Here is a 23,596-nt window from a genome sequence, read left to right on the forward strand (position 1 = left end):
ATGATTTCTATAACCGACTTCAAAAGGGAAGAGAATCAGTTTGATGTGTTTGAATGAATGTATGTTATTTAAAAAATTAAAACATATGATTTCGGCGCACAGTTTCGGTGAATTAAAAGAATAAACGCTTTTATTCTTTTAATTGACCGAAACTGAGCGCGGAAATCATATGTTTTAATTTTTTTAAAAAATTTTACGGTCGAAATTCCAACTTCTTTATTTCAAATGTTTGTTAGTATGTATTATGTTTGTCCGCGAATTTCTCCGTAACTACTGGATCGATTTTCGTGAAACTTGTTGCATTTAGTTTAGCTTCAATCAACTTAGGTCGTGGAGAAAGAATTATCAAAATCCGATCACTAGTTTTCAAATTACACCAAAAATAAGAAGTCTGTTTCATTATTATTGGAATCTACGTTTTCAGCAAACGATTCTTTTTTTACGAGCAGCTCCTTTTGTAGGCCTGCCCATATCTTTTAAAATAAATGCAATTATACAATTTAAGTAACTAAAAAAAAGGAAACAATAAAAAAAATTTTAAAAAATTAAAACTGATTTCAAGAAAATAAAAATGCACTGAAAAGTGAAAAATAAGTTTTTTCCTGATTTAATCTATGACTCTCAATTTTTTTAAGTCAGCACCACATTTACACAGTGCAAATGATGTGGCGCGGACATACAAAAACCGAGGGTCATAGAATAAATAAGGAAAAAACTTATTTTTCACTGTTCAGTGCATTTTTATTTTTCTCAAGTCGGTCTTAATTTTTTTCTTATTTTTTTATGGGGGTGAAAGCTTGACATTCTAGAGTCTATTGACACTACTTAGTGGCGCACTCAGGATTTAATCTTAGGTGAGCGAAGTTGAAGGGATAAAATAATTTTTCCTTCGCCTTCAATAAAATTCGTTGGGTGATTATACAAATTTATTTAAAGAATAAAATTCTTTTTTCTTCTCTTCTTACAACGCCCCTTCTTTGGGCCCTTGGCCCTCACTCTCTGAGTGCGCCAGCGCTTGACACGTTCGCAGAGAACATTAAAATCCTCTGCGATCACCCCCACAGTGTTTTTCCAGAGTGCCTCCACCCAGATAATATCTATTCAAAATCCGTGGAACGTCGCAATTTCCCACCACTCGCTTCCCCTTTCCCCCGCCCCGCGGAAAGCCGGAAAGCAGCGCGGAAAGCCAGGCGGTAATGGAGACGCAACGATGGCGTCGTGGCGCGAGCGAACGAGGCTGGATAAAAGGGCGCGACGCGGCGGAATAATGGAGCGAAATAAAAGTGCGTGGCGGCGCGTTGGAAACGGTGGAAACGACGGGTAGTCGGGAGGAGGCGGTGAGAAATAAAAGCGATATTTTTATATCCACGGGTGTAAGCTCGTTGGTGGCGGACGCCACCGGGCCTCGGCCTCTATTAATATCCACGGGCCGGGCTTCCTTTCGGCCTCCGCAGCAATTCTCTTCGCGCCGGCGGACCAACGATAGGCTACCGGAAAGAGAGGCTTCGATTGGAAAAAAAAAAACGAAAAGAAAAAGAAAGGCCCTCGTCCCTCTCCCGCAGCTTCCGCGAACTCTCGGGTTACGTGACTCTTAAAACCGAGAAGAAGTCCGATTAGAATGGCCGTCGTTGGTTTCGATACTCGGAGCCGGGCGAGCGGCTCTCAGAAATGTCTGTGGACCAGTCGAGCGAGGGAAGAGAGCCGTTCGAAGCGGTCGAGTAAACCAGTAAACGAACAATGTCCAGCAGTTTTATCGCAAAGCCGTCGACGCTCCGGCCCACGATCGCGCGCCACTGTCCTTGGCTGCATTTGCATTTGCGCGCAAAAAGAAAAGCTCTATCGCGAACGAGTTCCACTGGCTCGCGAGGCGCGGGCGCCGCTCGGCGATCGAAAAATCTCGCTGCTAAACGAAAATCCGGGCGGCGAACCGCAGCCGTCGAAGCGAGAGCAACGACGAGAGCGATCGGCATATCGACCTGTTTCCGTACCGTGCGCAAACAGCCGAGCTTCAGCTCTGATAATTTATTTCGCTTGGGGTGGTTCGAGCCAAAGGCCCCTCCCCTTGCACGTGCTTCCGTCCGCGGCACTAGTAATCTTGGACCGTGGTGCGGATTATCCGCGAGCGCTTGACATCTCGCCGAGGAATGCGACCTCTGTGCCTCTTCGACTACCGTGTCAAGTTTAAAACGATTTATCGTCGGCGGACTGTCGCGCGCTGGTCGCCTTCGGAGCGCCCCGCGGAACTTTGGCCAGCCCGCTTCTCGCAACCGCGCTCTCGCAGCTCGGTGCAATTACGCCGATAGAAGGGTCGCGAAAGCGTACGATAAGTGGCCGCCAGCGACGATAATCCGACGTTTCCATTCCCGCCGATAACGATTAAGCCGGTAAACAGCGCTGGCCGATGCCGTTGCCAGAGGCTCGGCGATTGCCAAGTCGCGGAAGGAGCCGCCGCTGCCAAGCATTCCTGCGCGAGCATCTTCCATTATTGAAGCGGCGTCCGCTGATATTAATTTATCAGCTAAATATTGTTTAGATGCGAGCCGGGCAAGCTTCTGCGCCCAGTCCATTTCAGTTACGCAAGCCTGTCTATCGAGAAGTATTTTGGCTGTCAAGTAGCCATGGGTGGCGGGTGCTCGGCGGAGGGACGAGGTATTCTAAGCGAGTGGAGATTATTTTATTGTCGCTAAGTAATTGTTTTATCCACCAGGACAAACTTTGACACCCTTCAGGGATTTCAGACTGAACTCGGCTCACCGTTCCAAACAGTGGTTACACCCGTCTCGATTCCCTCGGGCCGGGTTCGAGGATTCGATGAACGGATCACGGTAAATGCGGGCTTCGCGGAAAGCCGGGACCTCGTGGCGCTCCTTTTGTATCGTTTGGGTGGAATTACGACGTTGCACCCGGTGCGGGGCAGTTGGCGACATCCTGCGCTCGATTCGAATCCGCGGCTCGCGCACCCCTGTACAGGCCGCGCCAAAACAAGTGGTACGAGTCGAGGAGCAGCGAGCCGTCCCTCGGAACTGGAGACTGGATGCTGCGCCTCGGGGATTCCTGCGGGAAAGCGAGTCTCTCCGAGGCTTTGTTCCGCGCCCTCGGCTTGCTGTTTCCTCCTCAGCTTTCCGTGGAGTCGCGCCGCTTATTTTAGGACTTCCTGTACAGTGGTCGTAAACAGATCGGCCGTGCAACTCGGCCCGCAACGATTGCGCTCTCATGTGCAACGGAGCCTCGCGAAATCGGGCCTCGTAGACATAAACAGAATTCGCGAACGGTGACTCGTCCGGCACGGCTTATTTTCGATAATGACGAAAATATCGCCGCTCCCGATACCCGACTAGGCCTTCCCACCGTCTCCCTCCGCCCGGCCGCGGGTTCTTTTCTTCCCTGGAGGAATATGCAACAACAATCCTCCCCCCGCGGCGCCTTTTTTTAAGAATAGAGCCGCTGCTCGCGGAGGTGGCCCGCTAAATATACGTATTTACCGAAGTTTGTTTCTATGTTTAGCGGGGAGACGGTGTACGATTTACCGCGGATCCGTTTCACGCGCCGCGATACTTCATTTTTCAGCGGCGATCCGGCGGATCGCAACCCCCTCCCACGCGCCTGGCAGAATCCCAGCGATTGCCACATTCGTGTGTTAACCTTTATCGGAAGGAAGTCCCTCCCCCCCCCCGACGGGCAAGGTATTTTTGAGCGAGGCTGCGCTACCTGTTAGCGTCAATCGTTGCGCAATGTTGTTGTTGATCCATGCCTTCGCCGCCTCCCCGAAAGCAAGACACCTCGGGCAATTCGCTTTCGAAATAACCGCGCCCGACTCGCGGCACAAGCATCTGCTTAACGACGACGACGATTAAGCGGCCGTACGGAGCCTATTGGCGCGAGCCTGGTGAGTCTATCAGCCGAGTATTTTGCTCGTTAAAAGCGCATCGCTCGAGCATACTTCCCCTGCGCGCTGTTCCCGAAATCTTAGTTAAATTTCCAGCGACCGACGTCGCGAGCCTTCGGGGCAATTAGCCGCTGATGACCTAACAGTTACGCGGAGTAATGACTGTTGGAAATGATCGGACGCTATCGGGCAGACGGTGCAATCAGCTAACGACACTCGGAATTCATGCCGAGTCCTTGCGCGCAGCGATAACACGGCCGCGCCGTTCGAAATATCGCGTAACAACGCGCCCACGTTGCACCGACCGCGTAGTCGCACGTCGCCGCAGCGGAATGACGGAAACCTAGGCGCGGATGCGCGCAGCTGTTTGCTCCGAGGCTAGGAGGGACGGGAACGCGATTTCTGGAAATACAGGCTGCCGTGAAATAGCCGCTCTGTCGCCGGAGCTGGTGATCCTCTTGGGATTAAAGTCTCCGCTCTTCCCGTCGACTTCCGACTACGCATTTCGGCGAGGCGCCGCGAGGGGGGTGGTTTATAAGCAACTGATGACCGAAGCGCAGCGGTAGTTAATTATTACTCATCTCTCCCCCAAAATGCGCGACGCGCGCTAATCCCTGCGGCATTTGTTCAAAAATCCCTCCCACAGGCTTCCGAGGCTGGAAGCCTGCGCGTCGCACTCGCGGCGCTGGAAAAGCCGCACGCGAGCTCGCCGCGTTTCGAGTTTCACGCGGCGGATGCTCGTCGAAAGCGGTCTTCTGTCCCGCGTGAATCGCGGGCGACTCGGTGCGCCGTGGTCGGATTCCTTTTCTCCTCGGAGCGAGCGAGGGACGCACGTGGCGGCGCGGTCGATCCGGTATTTTTATCGATCGACACGAGATCGCTCCCTCCGTCTCGAAAAATTTATTTTCGCGGTGACCAACGCGGCCCAGGAAGCCTGAACCCGTCGACGGCACCGGTCTCGCCGTCGTCGTTGTCGTCGTGGTCGTGGTCGTTTGCCTTCGTCTTCGTCGTTGTCTTCGCGAGCGGGGCTCGACCCGGCTCGCGCGTTTCGCAAAGGCACCTTCTAGAAATAGAACGCCCAAATAATTTGCCTCGGATTACCAGCGACGCGTCGCTGCCTCTCTCTCTCTCTCCCTCTCCTCCCGTTTCTCTTCCCCTTTTTCTCTCTTTTTAAACGCGCCCGATGCATCGGTTTTTAAAAAAAAACCCTCGATTATTTCCCTTTGGCCTCCTCCGTTCCTCGTTATTTCTCGCCGGGCAGTGGAGCGCTCGGTTCTTTCGCTCCCCTGTGTCATAAATGGCTGTTCGATTCTTCGGAATTAACCACGCGTTTCGGAGCAAGCGATCTCCAAGCTCGTGATCTATTCGTTGACGTTTGAAGGGACTTGCAGTCTTGCGACTCGTACCTTCTAAACTCGCCTGCTATCTGCCCCCATCTCCTCGAAAAATTATGATTTATACAGTCTCCCAAAACGTTCCGGACGCTTTCCTTAAGGGGTCATGCTCAGTCAGGAGGCCGGAAAAAGGGTGGTCTTTGGAAATTTTTTACTCAAAAGCTATGACACATTTCTCAAAAAATCTTTTTTCCTTTTAAGGGTTGCATCTAGTACCGTGCATCGTATTTTTTTTACTTAAAAATATTTATCAATAACTGAATTATAGTCCATCTCACTCGAAGGTTCCCTAAAAAAAGGCTTATGCGGTGACCACTGCCGCTCGAAAGTCGATCATCTAAAATAAAAAATTCAAAAGAATTTACTCATTATATTATATTATCTAGTACTTGAACGAAGGATTTTTTAATCCGCTGCTTAGTTTTCTTTTAATTGACGAAAATCCGTTACGATTTAAGCTAAAAATTGAAACTCTTACTTTAAACATCAGCCATTTTTTCCCAAATCAATATTTCGAAAAGTCCTTCGTTCAAATACTAGATAGTATAATATAATAAGTAAATTCTTTTGAAATTTTTATTTTCGATGATCGACATTCGAGCAGCAGTGTTCACCGCAGAAGCCTTTTTATTTAGAGAACCTTCGAATGATGAACCATAACTTAGTTATTGCTAAATATTTTTAAATAAAAAAATTAAGCTGCACGGTACTAGATGCAGTCCTTAAAAGGAAAAAAGATTTTCCGAGAAATATGTCATAGCTTTTGAGTAAAAAATTTCCAAAGACCACCCTCTTTTCAGCCTCCCGACTGAGCACGACCCCTAAAATCCGCCACTGCTCCGTCCCGCGTTGAATTGCAGATTAGATCGAATTTCCCTGGTCCCCTAAACAAATGAGCCTCCAAGGGCGCGGCATAAATCACCCCCCTGCACCCTCCAAGCTTGTAAAGCGCGATTTCCCGCGAAGCGTACCGCGCAGGTAGCAAGCGCTGGTAATTGCCGCCGTAAAACAGGGAACGAGGCGCGCATCTCGGAATTTACGATGGCCGAGGATCCGGAGGGACTCGCCGCGGCTTTTCCTGGCCGCGGGTGGATTAGCGCTCGCGCGATCTATAAATCCTCTTGATAGTCGCTCGCGACGAAACCGCGCTGGCTCGTTTAAAGCGATCGCCCCGCGATTAATCCCGCGATTCCGCGACTGGGCGGGTGGGTGTCTCTGACATCCGGGGGGGGGAGGGGGTGGGACTCGTATTCCTCTCCTTTCCGAGAAACCCGAGGGCGGCCGGACGTCGTATTTGCGGCCTCGTAAAATAAACGGAGCACGTGCCGCTAAGAAGGCCAAGTTCGAGATGTCGATCGCGAGATAAAACCGTTGAACGCCGCTGGGGATCCACCGCGCGAGGATCCCTTCGTGGATCCGCGGGAAAATTCCATTCGGAGAGCGCGTCGATCGTCGCAGAACCCGAGGAGATCCGTCAAGGTCGACGTAGCTCTCCCTCGGAAACGCATCGTTCCCGACGATCGCGATCTCCCTCGTTGAATAATAATAAACCTGACAGTGAAAACGGACAGGCGAAGGGTGGGGGGAGGAGGATCCATCGCGCGGATCCGCGTAACAACGGCGTGGGGATTTCGTAACGGGGTTGCAACGCTCGCGCATCGGGGTGAACGAAGAAAGTTGGAAATCCGCAGGAAAGTCGCGGCGATATTACGGTAGCCAAAAGCTTCTCGTGTTACAAGAGCCGCTCGTCGCCAAAACACGGCGGCTGCGAGCCGCGCGTTTCGCACGTAGTTGGCAGCGATTTCTACCGATGCGCGTGAAATAATTTGGCGTTTGCTCGGGCGATTACGCAACCACGCTTTATAGACGGTAATGGCAGAAAAGTAGCAGCCTTCCGCCAGGGATTAATATTTCCTCAAGCGAGTCCCTGGCTCTCCCGGCTACCGATGCCTCGCCGCGAGCCCGAACCTCGCGGCGATCGCGATCGCGGGAGGTGCGAGAATCCCGAATCCAACCGAACTTCTATGGGCTGACACTTCGGTGCGATATTTGCTCGAGGGGCGGTTTCGTTGAAGAATTATTCATACTCCTCTGTCCGCGCTCTGCCGCGCGACACGTGTGCAGTGGAAACGTGCATGACGTCACTGTCAGACACACTGAGTCTTCCTCGAAGAAGTCACGCGTGCAGGAAGTCTCGATTGATAAAGCTACGCTGCCGACCTGTGTCCGCCACTTTCCTGAACTCGCGTCCGCTTCGATTGCTCGGGGATTCCCGCTCGGAATCCTCCACGACGAGCTACAACGCGCCTCCATCGAGCAGCACTCCAATCTGTATCCAATTGCCTCCAATCATCGAAACGCAGGAAATCAATAAGCCGCGATCGAGCCCAATGAAAGTCGCGTTTCGCGGAATAGAATCTCGCTAGCCTGTCGATTTAACTCGGAGCGCGCTCGTGACGCGACCCGGTTCCTCTCCGCAGACCCGAATCTACTTCGTCGATGAATCCCCGGAGCTTTGCGCGAGCGCCTGACGAAATTCCGCTGCTTACAGTCTGATCGAGCGAAGGAAATGGGACTCACCTTCTGCACGACCAGCGGGGTGCCGAAGTCCTTGCCGCCCTGCAGGCGGAATCCCCAGGGGGAACCGTCGAACCTGGAGAGCTTGACGCTGATCAGCTGTGCCATATCACTGGTGTCGTTCGCCGGGGTGGTAAAAACAGAATCCTCGCGGAGCAACGATGAACAGGGGGGGCTGCTCTGTCGCCAGGGGCTCGATAGCGACTCTGAACTGAACGAACTCAACGGTGCGGAGGAGTTACTTGCACGTTGCACCGGGTCGGTCACGGTTGACGTCTGCCTTGCGAGGCGGTGTCCGCGCGGTTAGGGAGAACGGCACGTATGTACGTTCTTGGGGAACGCGCAGACCGGAGTAAAGGTATATAACAGACGTCGAGGACGGTCAGTCGGCCAGCGGGGCCTGCCTGGCTGCCTTCCTTCCATCCGATTCGACTCTGCCGCCGCTCCGCCGCGCCGTGGGGCGGGGATGGGGATAGAGAGTATAGAGACCGGACGCGCGGGAAGGAACGAGACCGGGAGCACCCGCGGGAGGGAGTTGGCGGAAGGTGCAGCGAGGAGGGTATCGGACGCGAAAACCAAGGAAACCGCGGAATCGAGAGGCGACCATCTACATATCTCGGCTTAGCCGCGCGGGTGATTTGCGTAGCTCGCCAGGGATCGCGGGAGGGCTGCCTGGTCTATGAGAGATATACTGAATTTGCCTAGGGGGTGGCTGCAGGGGTTGGTGGAGGAGCCAGTGGACGAGCAGGCGGCTGGAACGAAGGTGGATTCTCCTCGCGGGAGAGGAGTCGTGAAGAAGGGGAAGGGAGGAGATAACAGTACTGCGAAAAGATAAGGGGAATAGAATGACCAGCGGGGGACTGGCGAGCGAAGGGAGACGATGCCAAGGGAAGAATGAAAAGAGGCAGAGGAGAATGAAAGAGGAAGATGCGCCGGTGGTATCAGGATGGCATTCCCCGACATTCCCCTCCGTCTTTGTCCCGCGATCGTTCCTTTCTTCCTCCAGCGATCCCTGCCGCTCCACCTTCTGTCATTGCTCCCGGTACCTCGACCATGGCGGGAAGCACCTTGCTCGGCGCACCGTGCGCCGCTCCTCGCGATAATTCATCCGCGATCGCAGCCAGAAGGACGATCGATTAACGGCCGCCGCCGGGTCTCGCGCTTTTCAAGCAACGTCGAGCCGAGGCCACTTCGCGGCAAGTGGATCCGTCGGCGGCCCTTTTACTGGCAACGTCGCCGGACAGGATTAGAGGCGCAGGATCCACGGGGCCGTTTCCGGGCGCGAGGCTTTCGCGGCAGCCAGCCTGGACGTGGATTTTCTGCGCCGGTGGCGGTCAGGAGGGCGCGAACTAGTTCGTGAATCATGCCTAGAATGCTTTACATAAATTGCTCGGGACCGACGTCACGTTCTCGGACCCCGAGCAACGGACGACCACCGGCCAGCAGGGCGGAGAAACGCGGGGCGAGAGAAAGAACGTTCGTTGCCCGGACGGCAGAAGTGACTCAGCCTCTCGCACGCATGCGGGACACGGGGACACAGTCACGAAGAGAGTCGGAAACGCCGCGGAGGTGAAAGTATGCGCGCGGACTCATCCGCCGAGTCAGGAGGTTCGTCCTCGGACGTCCGATTCCGCGAACGGATGCTTAATGGGGGACGCGGCTGTCGGGCGGGTTGCGTTGGAAATGGGTCGAGAGTGACGCGCACCGTGGCTCGTCGAAGTCGTGGAACTTCCGAGAGGACATCGGTACATACGTGGACCGCCTCGAGCGATTTACAGAAGCGTGGGGACACCTGTGCCAAGGAAAAGTGCGCACGCTTGTAATCGTGGGGATCTCTGTGACGAACGAAGGAGGATGGAGGCGACGTTTTAAGAAAAAGAATCAATCCTTTTATTAACGCTTAATCCTCGTAACGATTTTGACAATGTCCTGTACTTGGAGACATGTATATACGACACGCGCATACGTACTTAATGATTAACGTTTACACTTATACTGGATACTCTCGATCCTGGCGCGCGTGTTCGTATTGGCTTTGAAGGGGGCCTCGTACGAGTGACGTTCAGGTGTGTTTAGTCAGCGGCGGGCGTTTGGATAAGAGTTCCTGGTGTCCTCTCCACGTCGATCCTCCGTGGGTTTAGTGACTGACGCTTCGAGTGCTCCTGTCATCCGCGACGCTCAACGCTGGGGACTTCTGAATGAAATGAAGAGCAGACGGGGGTGTATCGCCTCGGGGCCTAACAAAGCATATCCCCGGCGGATCAAAAGATTGTATCGAATACCTACGGCCCTCTCGATTATGTCCTCCGCGGCGTTCACTTTGGCAGGCCTGGCTGGAATTCCTTTCTTCGGCTCCCGGTCCATCTTATGAATCATCTTGTAGACGCTCGAACCCATCAGGTGATCGTAGTTCGGGAGATTCGTCTTCTCGTACTTCTTGAAGTTCACTCTAAGGGGATATTGCATCGACGGTTACTGCGCGATTAACGCCACTCGGATAATCAAACGCGGTATGCATTGGCCACGGATTGATAGATCATTACGCCAAGAATGCGATGAGTCAATGCTGGAGCCGTAATTAGTCGAATATTCGAGTCCCAAATTCTCTGGTATTCGAATATTCGAGTCTCAAATTCTCTGGTATTACAATATTCGATTCTTAAATTCTCTGGTATTCGAATATTCGAGTCTCAAATTCTCTGGTATTACAATGTTCGTATCTCAAATTCTCTGATATTCGAATATTCGAGTCCCAAATTCTCTGGTATTACAATATTCGAATCTCAAATTCTCTGGTATTCGAATGCTCAAATCTCAAATTCTCTGGTATTACAATGTTCGTATCTCAAATTCTCTGGTATTCGAATATTCGAGTCCCAAATTCTCTGGTATTCGAATATTCGAGTCCCAAATTCTCTGGTATTACAATATTCGAATCTCAAATTCTCTGGTATTCGAATGCTCAAATCTCAAATTCTCTGGTATTACAATGTTCGTATCTCAAATTCTCTGGTATTCGAATATTCGAGTCCCAAATTCTCTGGTATTACAATATTCGAATCTCAAATTCTCTGGTATTCGAATGCTCAAATCTCAAATTCTCTGGTATTCGAATCCCAAATTCTTTGGTATTCAAATCTCAAATTCTCTTGTATTCGAATCTCAAATTCTCTGGCATTCGAATATTCGAGTCTCAAATTCTCTGGTATTACAATATTCGAAACTCAAATTCTCTGGTATTCAAATATTCGAACCTTAAATTCTCTGGTATTCGAATACTCGAATCTCAAACTCGAATTCTCTGGTATTCGAATATCCGCATCTTAAATTTTTAACTCTCTGGTATTCGAAAATTCGTATACATAGATTACTTGAATATTCGTTACAGCCCTAATCACTGCTCGCGATTGATTTCTGGTGAAAGGAGTTAACTGAATCGGCCCTCGCGGCGTGGAATCCGTTCTTCGCGGAGGAAGCTCGACTCACCCTAGGGCCCTGCCTCGAATAACTTCCGCCTGGGAAGATAGAACCTCGGCGATCATTTCGTCATTGAAGAAATCATTCGGACACCTCCATCTGCGGCCGAGAGTGAGCTCGACCTGCTTAGCCTGCGGCCACAGGTCCTCCGAGCGTTTCCTTCTTCTGTCCTGCACCTTCTGCTGTAACACGCAAACCCGTCACTCCGTGCACCGCTACCGTCCCGAATCTGGGAACCGGCGTTCGGTTCCCTCCGGAGGAATGCCCGCGACACGGGGCACACGAGGAATTCACGTGCTTCACTGGGAAACGTTCGAACGGGGGACGTGCGTGGGCTCTCGCCTGGCGAACTTTAAGGACTTGAAATCCAAGGCCAGCGCTCGTCGGTGCTTTCGAAGGGGGGCAGTTTACGCACAGTGTCACGGATAAATTCTGGACTTTTAATGGACGGTTATTAAACCTTCAGGCATCTCGGGAGACGTACAGAAATCAAAGGGGACGTTCCTCGGTATGCACAACCAACGACGACGGGACTCACGAGTATATCGATCAACGAGGGGGCAAACTTCGGGGAGCTACACGAAACGGCACAAAAGTAACACGAACATTCCATAACACTCGACGGAATACCTGCAGCTCTTGGATAACTTGATCTTTTGGCGATAGATTCGGATCTGGTTCGAAACTCCCTACAATACACATCGCTCCGTTTCGATTATCATTATTTAGCAAAGGAGCGCCTATCCCGAATTCTGCCTCGTCCTCTTTCCCAACCGATTGGTTCGACAGTAAAGCGGAAGATTCGAAGGAGCATCGGATACATTACCGTGAGAGGGTGCCGGGCTAGGCGACTTCAAGACTTTCGTCTCGTAAGACACCACGAACTTCTTCACCCTGCAACCTTCCTCGCTCTTCACGGACAGAGTTCCCTCGAGCTCCTGGGTCTCGGTCTCCTCTTCCTCTTCCTCCTCGCTGGGCTCCACTATCACTCTCTGGTGCTCGTCGGAGTACGCGGAGAAGGTGATTTCCTCGGTGTACTCGGTGAAGTCCTCCGTCTCGTTCGGCTCCTCGTCCTCCGACTCTTTCACCTCCTCGCGCTCCGCCTCCGGTTCTAAAGCAAACCAGCGATATTAATCTCCTTAAATAATCGCCCGCAGTGCCGCCGCAGCGGAGGAAGACCATCGGACGGAATGGACCCGGCGGGTTTCGCAACTTGGCACCGTCTCAACAGCCTCGAACGCGTGAAATTTTGAAAATATGCGCGCGCCCGCGCGGGATACCGATCGAGGCCCTAACCAGCTAGCAGAATGATAATCTTAGCAGTCGAGCCTACCTCGACGCGCCTCGTCGGTGGCGCCGTTTTGGACGCCGCTCAGCTCCATGATCTTCTGCAGTTGCTCCGAGACGATTCTCAGGTGGCTCTCGATCTCGCTCGGTAGCTGCTTGAGCGCCAGCAGCTGCCGCTGGACGTTCTCCAGCTGCTTCTCCAGATCCAGCTCGGTGCTGACCAGCTCCTTGATCTTCTCTTTGTCGACCTTCGACGCCAAGTCCGCCATCTCCTTCTCGATCTCGCACAGCACGGACTCCTTCGTGGACTGCTCCTGGCTGCTCACCTCCTCGCCGGCGCCCTCCGCCTCGACGTTCTCCTCTACGCGCGACGCGGTCCCTTCGGATCGCTGCTCCGACTCGCTCTCCTCCGGCTTCGATTCAGCCTTAGACTCTGGACGCGACTCGGCCTCGCGCTCCTGGTCCGATCTATAGTCGGGCTCTGGGGTCGCCGACGGGGTCGCCTAAATTCAAATAAATTGCTACAGAGACACTGGCACCGAGAGGCGCGGAGGATGGTCTGTCTGGTCTGTCCTGCGGTGAGAGCGAGACTCGGATGCACACGGAACGTCCTTGCCACCCTGCTTTGGACATTTTAACAGCGAGGAATGACACAACGAACTCTGTGGAGCATGCTCGAGCGATGATGCATCTCTTCCACTGACTAGTTATTAATTTATCCGCGGTGATCGGAGCTTGCAATCTTTAGTGGAAAAACGGCAAAACCCTTTAACCTAACGTAGCTCCTGATTTCCGTGTGCATCTCGACTCTTCTTAAGGATACTTGGGATAATCGTCGTCCCCGATCAGAGACCCCGCGTCCCGACGGCTTCATTCTTCTTCGTTTCTGTTGGTATTAAGGGTTATCGAGACTCTGGCAACTGGGTGCATCCAGAAATATCCATTTTATTTCGAACGTACTTTTTTTTTTTTTTTCCTCGACAATCCATTGTGCGTACATTGACAGTGAGATACGTGTAAGACAGATAATTACATGCATCGATCTGCGCGTGCATGGTAACGCGAGATTCCACAAGCTTTGCTCTACACTCGTTAGACTAGATGCGAATGAATCGACGCGCGAGCCCGATCACTTTCGACTATTTATTCAAGTACTTACTACGGCCGCGCGTACTTGCGGGGCCGCGCGCTTCGAGTTGAACGAAGCGCGACTACCTCTCGGGAAAGCAGGCTGACGTTTATTACATTATCAGGTCTCTCGGAAGAGAGCCGAGGACACTTTGCCGGTTAAATGATTAGAAAACGGTCCTCGCGCTTCGACAGCACGGCCCCGGAGGCAAGTACCACAGCCACCTCTAGTCACGAGAAACATATGTTACAGTTACAGTGGACAGAAGATAACAACACACACTATACGAACGAACACTGTTACGTTTTTCATCTCTCTCTTTTTATACGTTTTACAGATGGCCCAGGCGATGACCTAGCGTCTGTTAGGGGTGTCCTAGAACAAGTGGCGTCGTTTTAAATCTAAGCACAATCGTAAGCATGATACCGGCACCGGTCCAGAGCCGGTCGAATGGCTACTTGTACATGTAGAGCAGGATGATCGAGGTGCAGGGCACGAACGCGTACGCCACCAGCCTCGTGAAATCCACTCCAATGTGATTAGTCAGGCCTTCGTACAGAATCGTGGGCACGAAGGACAACCGGCGGCCGTCGCGATCGGCGTCCAGAACCGCCTTCTTCTCGCCGATCGCCCCGTCCGCGGATCCACCGACAAGCTTCGACGGAAGCCAATTGAAATCGAGGCCGAAGCTACTCAGAATGTTCCCTAGCAGCGAGGAGCCAGGCGGAGCGGAGACGCTACCTCTGCACGATCTCGAGAGACGCCTGCTGCCGCGGTGGAACACCTCCGTGGCGATCAGATCTTTGGAGGAACGGATAAGATTGCCGAGGACACCCTCCTCCACGGCCGGGCGGTTCTGGCTCGGGTTCAACGAATAACAGTTTGGAATAACCACGGAACTATCGGAAATACCTTGGAGAACCTGGCAGCGAACGTACTTCATGATCAGGCCGAGGTATTCCAAGTGCGTCTTGAAGAACCGCTCGCCGTAGCGGGTCCGAGCGAACAGCCTCCTCCGCTTCGAGGGCGGCGCGGATGGCGCGGAGAAGCGATCGGGGAAGTCGAGGAATGAGCTGCCGAGCAAGCACTTCTCCATGTAACGACCCTTCATCTTAATCATCGCGGAGCTCCTCCTTCTGCCCCCGCGCGGAACCTCCGCGGTGGCGGAGGCGCTCTTGACGCGGTCCATCAGGCGCGCGAAATTGCTGGAAAGCAGGCGCTGGAAGTAGCGGCCCTTGAAATACATACGCTTCCGAGTCAGGGGGTAGGACTCCGCGGGGGACCCAGCGTCCTTGGAGCGCGCGCGCTCCAGGTGCTTGAAGAGATCGGAGCGAAGGCGGACCGCGACGAACTGGACGCTACGAGCAAGGATCTTCTCCGCGTAGCGGGTCCTCCACGAGGAAGCCTCTTTGCTAGACAGCAGCCTATCGAAAGATTTGCCCGAGGGGAAGCCGTCCGGCTTCTCGAGCAGCCGGTCCACCGCGCGTCTTATCCAATTATCCTCCCGCTTGAAATACGTCTCTAGGTAACGACCCTTCATCCTGGACCCGCAAGCTTTCTCAAGGCTACCGCGACGCGAACCTAGTTCCTCGGCCAGAGGCGCCCTCGACTCCCCGTAATCGCGGCTCTCGGACTCCTGCACACGTTCCCTGACCGAGGGCCTCACTTTCGCCGGCTTCTTCGCGTCCCCTCTTTTCCCGAAGAGGCAGCGCCGGAAGTAGTGGGCCCTCGTGTAGAAGCGCTTCGCCCTCCGCTTGCTAGGACTTCGCCGGGCCGAAGCCGCGTTCTCTTTGCGCCGCGACAACTGTATCTGCGCCACGTCCGTGTTGTCGTCGCGCTCGAACGGGGCGGGCTCGATCGACAGGCTCGAGATCGCCTCGAGACACGGGGGGAACACCGTGGAACAGGTGGCGATAGGTTGCTGCCGCTGCGGGCGCGGGCCGTCGTCGAGCGCCTCTGACGAGACAAACGACGACGAAGACGATGACGACGCGTCGTCTTCCTCGATTTTCGTCCCCATTTCGTCACTGTCCATGTTTACCTCGGGAGTCGGGGGCTCCGGGGTGTTCTCGCCTTCCGGTCGCAGCAGGCCCCTCTCCAGCAGCCGATCGGTGATGCTCCTTTTCTGCTGCTTCTTTATCACCACCTTGTACGACTCCACCTCGGTCAGCTCTTCCTCTTCCTCCTGCTTCTTCCGGGGCACCGGCACCGGCCGCTGCGGCTTCTGCAGGAACACCGAGGTGCGTCGCAGTTGCTCCACCAACGGCGGCTCGGCTGTGGCGATGTTCTGCAGCTCCTCCACCACCTTGGACTGCTTCAGCACGGGCAGCCGGGGTCGGAGCTTCTTGAAATTCACCCTGAAACACCAAGCATCCTTTGATCCTCCCGCGAGCCTTTTCCCCGGTCACTGCCGCTCGGCAGAAATACCGGCGCGCCGGGCCCGGTCGCGTGATTCTCCCGGTGGACTGGTTCGTCGGGTTACTCTATTTACAGCGAATTATGTGGTAACCGTGCCGCGAGTGTGGGCTCGTTGAGGTGTTTTACACGCTCCCGGTGGCTTTTAATAGATCCCCGAGGAGTTAGCCTCTCTGCTCCAGTCCTTGTGTCTCAAATAGTTCCCGAGCGATTAATTTGTCACTTGTTCACGGACGCACATTCCTGCCCGCGGCGAGTTTCCGAGGAGATCCCGGTCGAACGGCTCGAACACGTGGGTGAAGGGCGATAAGAGCGATAAGAGATTCAGAGGGACAGAGGTGTGCGGCTATTTACCCTAGGACTCCTTGGTCGTTGAGAAGCTCTTCCTCCTCGAGGATCAGCTGGGCGATCTCGTCGTCGGTGAGGTTCTGATTGGGCACGATCTCGCTGTTGGCGTCTTTCGGCTTGTCCGGGAGCGGCTCCACTTCTGGCTCGGCCTCCTCCTCCGCGGGCTTCTCCTCGTACGTGGTCTCCTCGTACCGCTCGATCACCGTCTCCTCCTTCAAGATCTGCTCCGGGAACACCGGCGGCAGGTCTGCGAGCTAACAAACGTGTGCCACCACGTCAACAGCGACGGAAATTGCGACAGTGAATCATCTGTGCTGGAACGTTTTAAGGCCGGTTCTCCTGTACGCGCCCGGGCGGAACGCGAGGAACTTCGAAGTGGATTTTCTCGAAAACGAAGCGCGCTGTCAAAAAATCTTATTCCTTTTTAGCGACTCGTTTGCCTGTTATAAATCGAAAAGGAAGAGTCGCTTTTTTTCATATCGCGCTTAGTTTTCGAGAAAATCGCCTTCGGAGTTGCTGCCGTTGCGGTTCAGTCGGGTATAGGAGAACGTACCTTACTCGGGCTTTCGAGCCGGACCTCACAGAGGATACTTTTGTCGCTCGATTCTCGCGGGTACCTACAGGGATCTTGTACGGAACGATGTTCTCCTCGGACAGCCCCTCCACAGCCTTGAGGTAGTCCTCTCCTCTGCGCAAGAATCGTGCCAGAATTAGTGGATTCCGGCGAACTCGAATTGGCGATTGAATCCGCGACTGGCGCACAGGCTTCCCACGTCGGCGGCGATCTGTCGCGCGGGCGGAATTTCGAGCGGAGGACGGCGGTTGTTTTCTTTCTTTTTTTTTTATAACTCGGTTTCCAGAGGACCCGGGTGCTTCTGAGCCGGTTCGCGCGCGAAATGGTAATGAGGGACCTCGGGGGAGGGGGACGAACGCTGCGCGGTTTAAATGCCAGGCAATAAAATCGCCAACCAATGATAAACAGATTTCATTCTGGGTCACCTATTTATAAGTGTTGCAATTCGTTGCCACACGTTGCCCGTACGCCGGGGATATTCTCGCCATCGCGCCGGTATTATTATAATGCACAGGGACGCCGCGCCTCGAGAAAATTCTTGCGCCGTTATCCGAATCGGTTGCTGATAACGCCGATGGCTCGCCCGCGAATACCGGCGTCGCGGGGGCGCCGGATCCGTTTGAAATGAAATCTGCCCGCCGTCGAAAGTAGTTCAAGTTAAGCTTCGCGGTTGGGCAAGAGGATCGGCGGCGGTCCACGGCGTGTCGTTGACATTGGGATTCCGATTGTTTTCAGGGTTAACATCGCCAGTACGCCTCCGGACCTCAACGGTTTAGGTCTTGCTGCTGTCGTTGGCCTCGCGAGACACTTACCTCTGTACACCCAGAACGAAATTATTGCCGGCTCGCACCAACTCCTCGTGAGCCTGACCGTGGGTCAAACTGCCGATCGGCTGATCGTTCAGTCTCACCACCACGTCTCCGACCTTCATGCCCATGCATTCTGCGAGGCTTCCCTCTAGCACCTGGCAAACATTTTTTTTATCCATGGCGATTATGGTTTATATGGAAAGCGTTTTTTTATGGAGGAAGCGGCTGCGTTCTTAAGGGGTTGTACCTAGTCAGGAGGCTGAAAAGAGGCGAATGTTTGTGAATTTTTTTTTAAAAAACGGAAGCCTATGATTGTACGGAACTTTTTGCACCTTAAAGAGCAATATTTGTAGAACGTTTGGTAATTTTTTTGTGGAAAATGTTTACGTTTTTAATAAAATATACAACGACATCCGAGAAGCCTGTTTAAAAACGGCGAGCAAGATATCTCAGAAACTACTGCAACAAACTTTCGGAAATTTTGTGGGCTTATTTTTTATATGAAAATCTAGTGAATGGAGGAGGGTTTTTTCCATTGTGTAGTTTCGATTTTATCAACGAAAAACGGCCCACAGTGTAACCATGAAGCCATTTTTCATTGATATAATTGAAACTATACAGTGAAAAAAAATATTCGTTCGTCATTCAGTAGATTTTTATATAAAAAATAAGCCCACAAAATTTCAGAAAGTTTGGGGTGCAGTAGTTTTTGAGATATCTTGCCCACCGTTTTTAAAAAGGCTTCTTGGATGTCGTATTTTTATTATAAGTGTAAATATTTTTCTACAAGAAAATTACCAAATGTTCTTTAAATGTTGCTCTTTTAAGTGCAAAAAGTTCTGTAAAAATATATGCTTTCGCTTTTCGGCCTCCTGACTAGGTGTAACCCCTTAATAAGTGGTAAAGGAAGGGTTGGATTGTTTGGAGAATCTCACAGGATTAGTGCTGAATTTAGGGATGTTACACTTGGTTGGTTCATTCGACGAAGGATTTATTAACCCTTCGTCGTCACACAGGGTGTATCGCACCCCTAGCAATTTCTTTGCCTTTGCCAATATTTCTGTCAATTTTTAGACCTCAATATTAGAATTTAAAAATTTAGTGGGAAGGATATTATTTCGATAATAATTATAATATTAATATCATTCTCGCTAAAGTTTTAATAATATTTTTATAATATCATTATTATTATGTCGATAATAATAATAATAAAATTAGAAAATTTGCTGAGTTTTAACAAAAAAACATTGCTTCTTTCCGCAATATTTTTCCAACTACAAATTTCATCGTATCAAAATTTCCATTTCTAGAAAAAGCTTATTAAAGCATCATTGTACAAGTATTACGAATGCATAATTATCACTGAAAAGTTAGAAAGCTTCAAAAGTACAGAAATGGTAACTGAAAAATGACGCTGGGGTGCAGTGAACCCCATGTGACCAATTTCTGATTATAAGAAGGGGTGATTCCGAAGGGTTAACAGTTACATTTATCCTTTTTAAGCGACTTCAAAAAGTAGGAGGTTAAAAGTTACACAATTCGCCACGTATATTTGATTATGAATATATATATATGTTCACGCATAACTTCCTAATGATTCTTTTTTTATTTGAAGGAGTATAAAGGGCCAGTGGTACCACGTTGATTTATTTTTATTATTATCCAGATGCTCTAGAGTTACCTAGAATTCCAGTTTTAATGTATGTTCGCGCATAACTTTGTAACACGTGGACCGATTTGTATGATTCTGATTCTGTCGTTGTTATATGGAGTATGTTCCTCAATTGGTACCATGATAAATGTTTTTAACCGACTTCAAATAAGGGTAACTAAAAATTAAAAAATAATAAACTCTTTAAAAATAAGTAAGAAACCGACTTCAGAGGCGCGCTAAAAAAGAAAAAATATTTTTTTAAATCGGTGCCAAAATAGAAACAGAATTAAATTAATTTCTAAACCTTTATCAATTACAGTCCATTAGCACACTGACGCCCGGGAATTAGAGCGCGCAAAGATTTAATGGGACGTCAGGCGCCGAGCCGATTTAATTTTGTTTTCATTTTGGCACCGATTTAAAAAAAAATTATTTTATCCTTTTCAGCGCAACTTTGAAATCGGTTTTTTACTTTTTTTAAAAAAAAAAAGCTTATACTGATATGCAAATGAAAATCGAAATAAGTTAATGTACAATTCCAGGACGTCGATAGCGTAGAGATCTACCAGGGAGTGAATTCGTTCTACCTTACCGACGAGTTAAGAAGTCCATCCCTACGAATATGCAACCACTCGCGCTCCTCTGAACACACTCAGCGATTGCTTCAGGGGTGTGATTAAGGAAGGGTTGCACAAAGTTCCTTTACTATTTCCAATTACTCTTCATCACCCTTAATCCCCAGGTACGTATCACAGCGAAAGGTATTTATTCACAACGGAGCAGAAAATCTGTAACGGTTAATTTCAGGTACGTACTTTGATGACGGTCAGTGGCTGCGGGAAATCGCTTCCGCCGGCCAGTCGAAATCCCCATGGCGTGTTGTCGAATTTCGTGAACTTTATGTTGATAGCCATGCTGTTCTACATCTGAAACCGTTACATTCGCGGTCACGTTCGGCTCGCGCGACTCGGACCGCTCGGGAGAGCACCGTCGGTGTGATTAGTTCCGAATGGGATTTCCGCATCGGCTCGCCCGATTACATAATTCGAGGGGAGCGTAATTAGTTCGCGGGCTTGGATTTCCTCGAGCCGATCGCGCTAAATACGTGCGTCTGGCTCGGGACCGCGCGCAGTCGAATCTCGGAGGCCTCTACCACGGCGCACGATCGTTGGCGCGTGAGTTCGCTGTCAGCCGCCTTCCTACCCTTCCGCTTCCGGCGCGCAACGCTGTTGCGACACCGGTAACAGAATCCCTGACGTTGGCGATCACCGGCCCACCGACACTAGTAAATAAAACAGCGAGGACATAAACGCGATGAAATCGCAATCACCTGTCAGCGGCGCTGAATTAAAAACCCCCGTTAAAATCCGCCGCAGTTACGTAACACCGACTCGAGCCACTGACAGCGGGGGTGCAGAAACTCGGTGTTGCGTGCTGTATTTTTAACGGACAGAGGGGTTCGCCGGTGACTGTCGACTCCCGATAGGCTTCCATTGAGCGGATCGGTTGATCCTATATCGGTTTTCACGGGGCGGGAGGCAGGTAGGTAGTAAAAGGAAAAAGCACGGAACGTCGGAACGCGGCGGCTGCCGAGCGGAATTCGTGGTATGTACGCGGAAGTGGCCCGCGCGTCGGCCGAAACGAATATAGTCTAGCGGCCGCGAGAATTTACTGAATGATTCGCGGCTCGGTTACTTGCCAGTGAGTTTCGGCGGCGCGAGGGGGACCGTCGCAAGGAACGATGCACCACGTTGCACGGGGGGTAGATGCACACACCGAGGAATAATTGCCTGTATCACTGCATTGATCGGGCGCGCAGAGAAGCGGTAGCGTGTGCGGATCGATACGCCGCGGAACCCAACCGATCGGCTCTCCCGAACACGCACAAAACGGTGTCACGATAAAGTTTGCCAGAAGGCGATCGCAGCTGCCCGACTCGTACGCCACAAATACGCGGCCACTTCTCCCCCCGGCACCCCGTCCCATGCTCCCTTTGCTATCCAATCGGAAAACAGTAGGAAGCAGGCTGCTCGATCTATTTACTGATCGATTTATTTAGATCCGGGGTCCTCGATTTCCTCGTCGTTCTATGAAGACACGGCTCTCTTTCGCTTTCACCGACACGCTCCCTAACGCGGATTAAAACGGTGCACCGCGGCTTCTTCTCGCCGCCCCCGGTAAGGTGATCGAGGGGCGCGGGGGAAAGCCCGGGCGGAATTTTTCATAACTTCCCGCCCCGAGGGGAGCGCGCCCCGCGGTGGGTTTGAGATCGTTATGTAGGGAATGGAGTTGGATCCAGTAGGGGATTAGAAGGCGCTGCATATTTTCTGAAGCTAAGGGAAGAGTGTTTAAGGGGAGGTTCCGGTCTAGAGCACAAAACAATAGGTGATCTTTAGGAATTAATTAAAGGAAAACTACTGTATATAATTTAATGGGACTTTTTGCATTGTATTAAGGACGTCGTAGATTATAGAAATATATTTTTTGTTTTATAATTAATCATTACAGACGGCACTGGGGAGTCGTTAAAGTCAAGGCGTCGAAAAATTCATCCAAACCGGCGGGACCTGTATCCCCAAAAGTTATTATCCGATTCGACTGAAAGTTTTTTTATTTTGAAGAATATACTTCTGGCTAGGGGGCAAACCAGAAAAAATACAAAAAATTGAAGATTTATAATTTCCAAAGAACGAAAAATATAGGGGGAAAGTGATTTCAAACTTCAAGTGCCGTTATTTCCTTAAAAATTATCAGTTTTGCATTTTTTTCTGGTTTGCCTCCTAGTCAGAAGTATATTCTTCAAAGTAAAAAAAGTTTCAGTCGAATCGGATGATAACTTTTGGAGATACAGGTCCCACCGTTTTGAGACACCTTAAAAAATACACGACGTCCAGGTTTCTACACATCAATGTTTGTATATAGGATCTTGGCCCCTCTCTATAGATACAAGTAACTTGGAGTACCTCACCAAGGAATTGGAACTTGGTATATTTTAGTAAAGTGCTGAAGCGGGAGGAGATTTAAAAATTCAAAATCCTATCTATTCCAGCACCTCGCTGAAATATTCCGAGTTCCACTTATCCTCCTATCTTAACACTGTACTCGTATTCCGGGGTAGGAATAATTGAACAACACTTGCTAATTTCACATATCTTTATTTCATATAGAAGTTACAAACATTTCGAGTTACACTTATTCTTACATTCTATCGAAGTACCGTAAGTTAAAGAAATTCTTTTAGAACTAGAATATTTGACAATCGCAGCCAGCGGCTCGGTTCTCACCGATTACCAGGTCTCCCCGCGAGGGGGTTGATAGAATCAAAGTTCCATCGATCTCCCTGTACACGAAAACCTTAGCTTACAAGGGAAGATCCCGAGCCCGAAAATTCAAAAAATTCTGAAACTTTGTAAATATGTAGGGGATTTCCTCCCGATTACAGCGCAATGTTTCTTTGCTGCCCAAATTCACTCGAAGGGGCTGAAATTAACCCCCGAAAATTCGGCTATTTTCCGATTTTGTGTTATAACTCGCGAAATGTAAGAGATAGAAAAAAAGTTCCAAGACAAAAGTGACTTCTTTTAATTAGATCTATCATTTGGTATAAAAAAATTATTTTACAGTTCACGGGTTATAACAGAAAATCGGAAAATTACCGGATTTTCAGGGGTCAGTTACACCCCCTTAGAGTGAATTTGGGCAGCAAACAAAAATTGCGCTGTAATCAGGGGGAAATTCCCTACGTATTCACGAAGTTTCAGAATTTTTTGAATTTCCGGGTTCGGGATGTTCCCTTGTTAGATAGATGGAACTTTGTTTCCAGAGGTAAGCATGAAAGGATTATTGGATGGCGCAGTTCCTACCACCCTGTTGCTCCGAGTCGAAAGGGAAAAGCGCTTGGCGCCTCCCAGGAGTCCCCGGCAAGTTCCTGTTGCTCCGAGCGACCCGTTAGGAGCACACTAGGTGTGACCTGACTCTCAAGCTGACTAGCGCAGAAAAAGAGCAATCGGACTTGGAAATGATTTTCTACCCGAATGAATTTTATT

The 23,596-nt window shown here is 50.8% G+C and overlaps 2 protein-coding genes and 1 long non-coding RNA gene across 11 annotated transcripts in view; 1 reads left to right on the top strand and 2 right to left on the bottom strand.

The window, feature by feature from the left end:
• The window catches only part of LOC143377769 (PDZ and LIM domain protein Zasp), a 36,591-nt gene extending 28,198 nt beyond the window's left edge, over positions 1-8,393 (bottom strand). Inside the window, exon 1 of one of the 4 annotated variants that reach the window (XM_076829447.1) lies at positions 7,861-8,393. In XM_076829447.1, coding sequence (XP_076685562.1) covers positions 7,861-7,965 — 105 coding nt within the window. In that variant the 5' untranslated portion in view covers positions 7,966-8,393. The remainder of the gene's footprint in view (positions 1-7,860) is intronic. The other 3 variants (XM_076829449.1, XM_076829448.1, XM_076829450.1) reach the window with 3 other exon arrangements.
• Positions 1-20,351, top strand: part of LOC143377809 (uncharacterized) — a 53,013-nt gene extending 32,662 nt beyond the window's left edge. Inside the window, exon 3 of the long non-coding RNA XR_013087413.1 lies at positions 20,093-20,351. This is a non-coding gene — a long non-coding RNA (uncharacterized LOC143377809). The remainder of the gene's footprint in view (positions 1-20,092) is intronic.
• On the bottom strand, positions 9,724-21,523 carry LOC143377773 (uncharacterized). Of its 6 annotated transcripts, none has more exons than XM_076829457.1 (12): positions 21,250-21,498; positions 20,366-20,476; positions 17,900-18,051; positions 17,135-17,201; positions 16,520-16,767; positions 15,792-16,107; positions 12,668-13,124; positions 12,161-12,445; positions 11,965-12,023; positions 11,344-11,516; positions 10,140-10,306; positions 9,724-10,051 (listed from the first exon to the last, which is right to left on the bottom strand). In XM_076829457.1, exons 2-12 carry the CDS (start codon positions 20,462-20,464, stop codon positions 10,023-10,025), a joined length of 2,052 nt encoding a protein of 683 aa, XP_076685572.1. In that variant the 5' UTR covers positions 20,465-20,476; positions 21,250-21,498; the 3' UTR covers positions 9,724-10,022. The 6 variants fall into 6 exon arrangements, 4 of the variants coding, with proteins under 4 accessions (XP_076685572.1, XP_076685571.1, XP_076685570.1 ...); XM_076829456.1 differs by having other exon boundaries at positions 10,144-10,306; positions 11,344-11,513; positions 21,250-21,493; XM_076829455.1 differs by having other exon boundaries at positions 10,144-10,306; positions 21,250-21,493.
• Positions 21,524-23,596: the final 2,073 nt, after the last annotated feature.

This window comes from Andrena cerasifolii, chromosome 16, assembly GCF_050908995.1.
Source record: "Andrena cerasifolii isolate SP2316 chromosome 16, iyAndCera1_principal, whole genome shotgun sequence".
Classification (NCBI taxonomy): domain Eukaryota; kingdom Metazoa; phylum Arthropoda; class Insecta; order Hymenoptera; family Andrenidae; genus Andrena; species Andrena cerasifolii.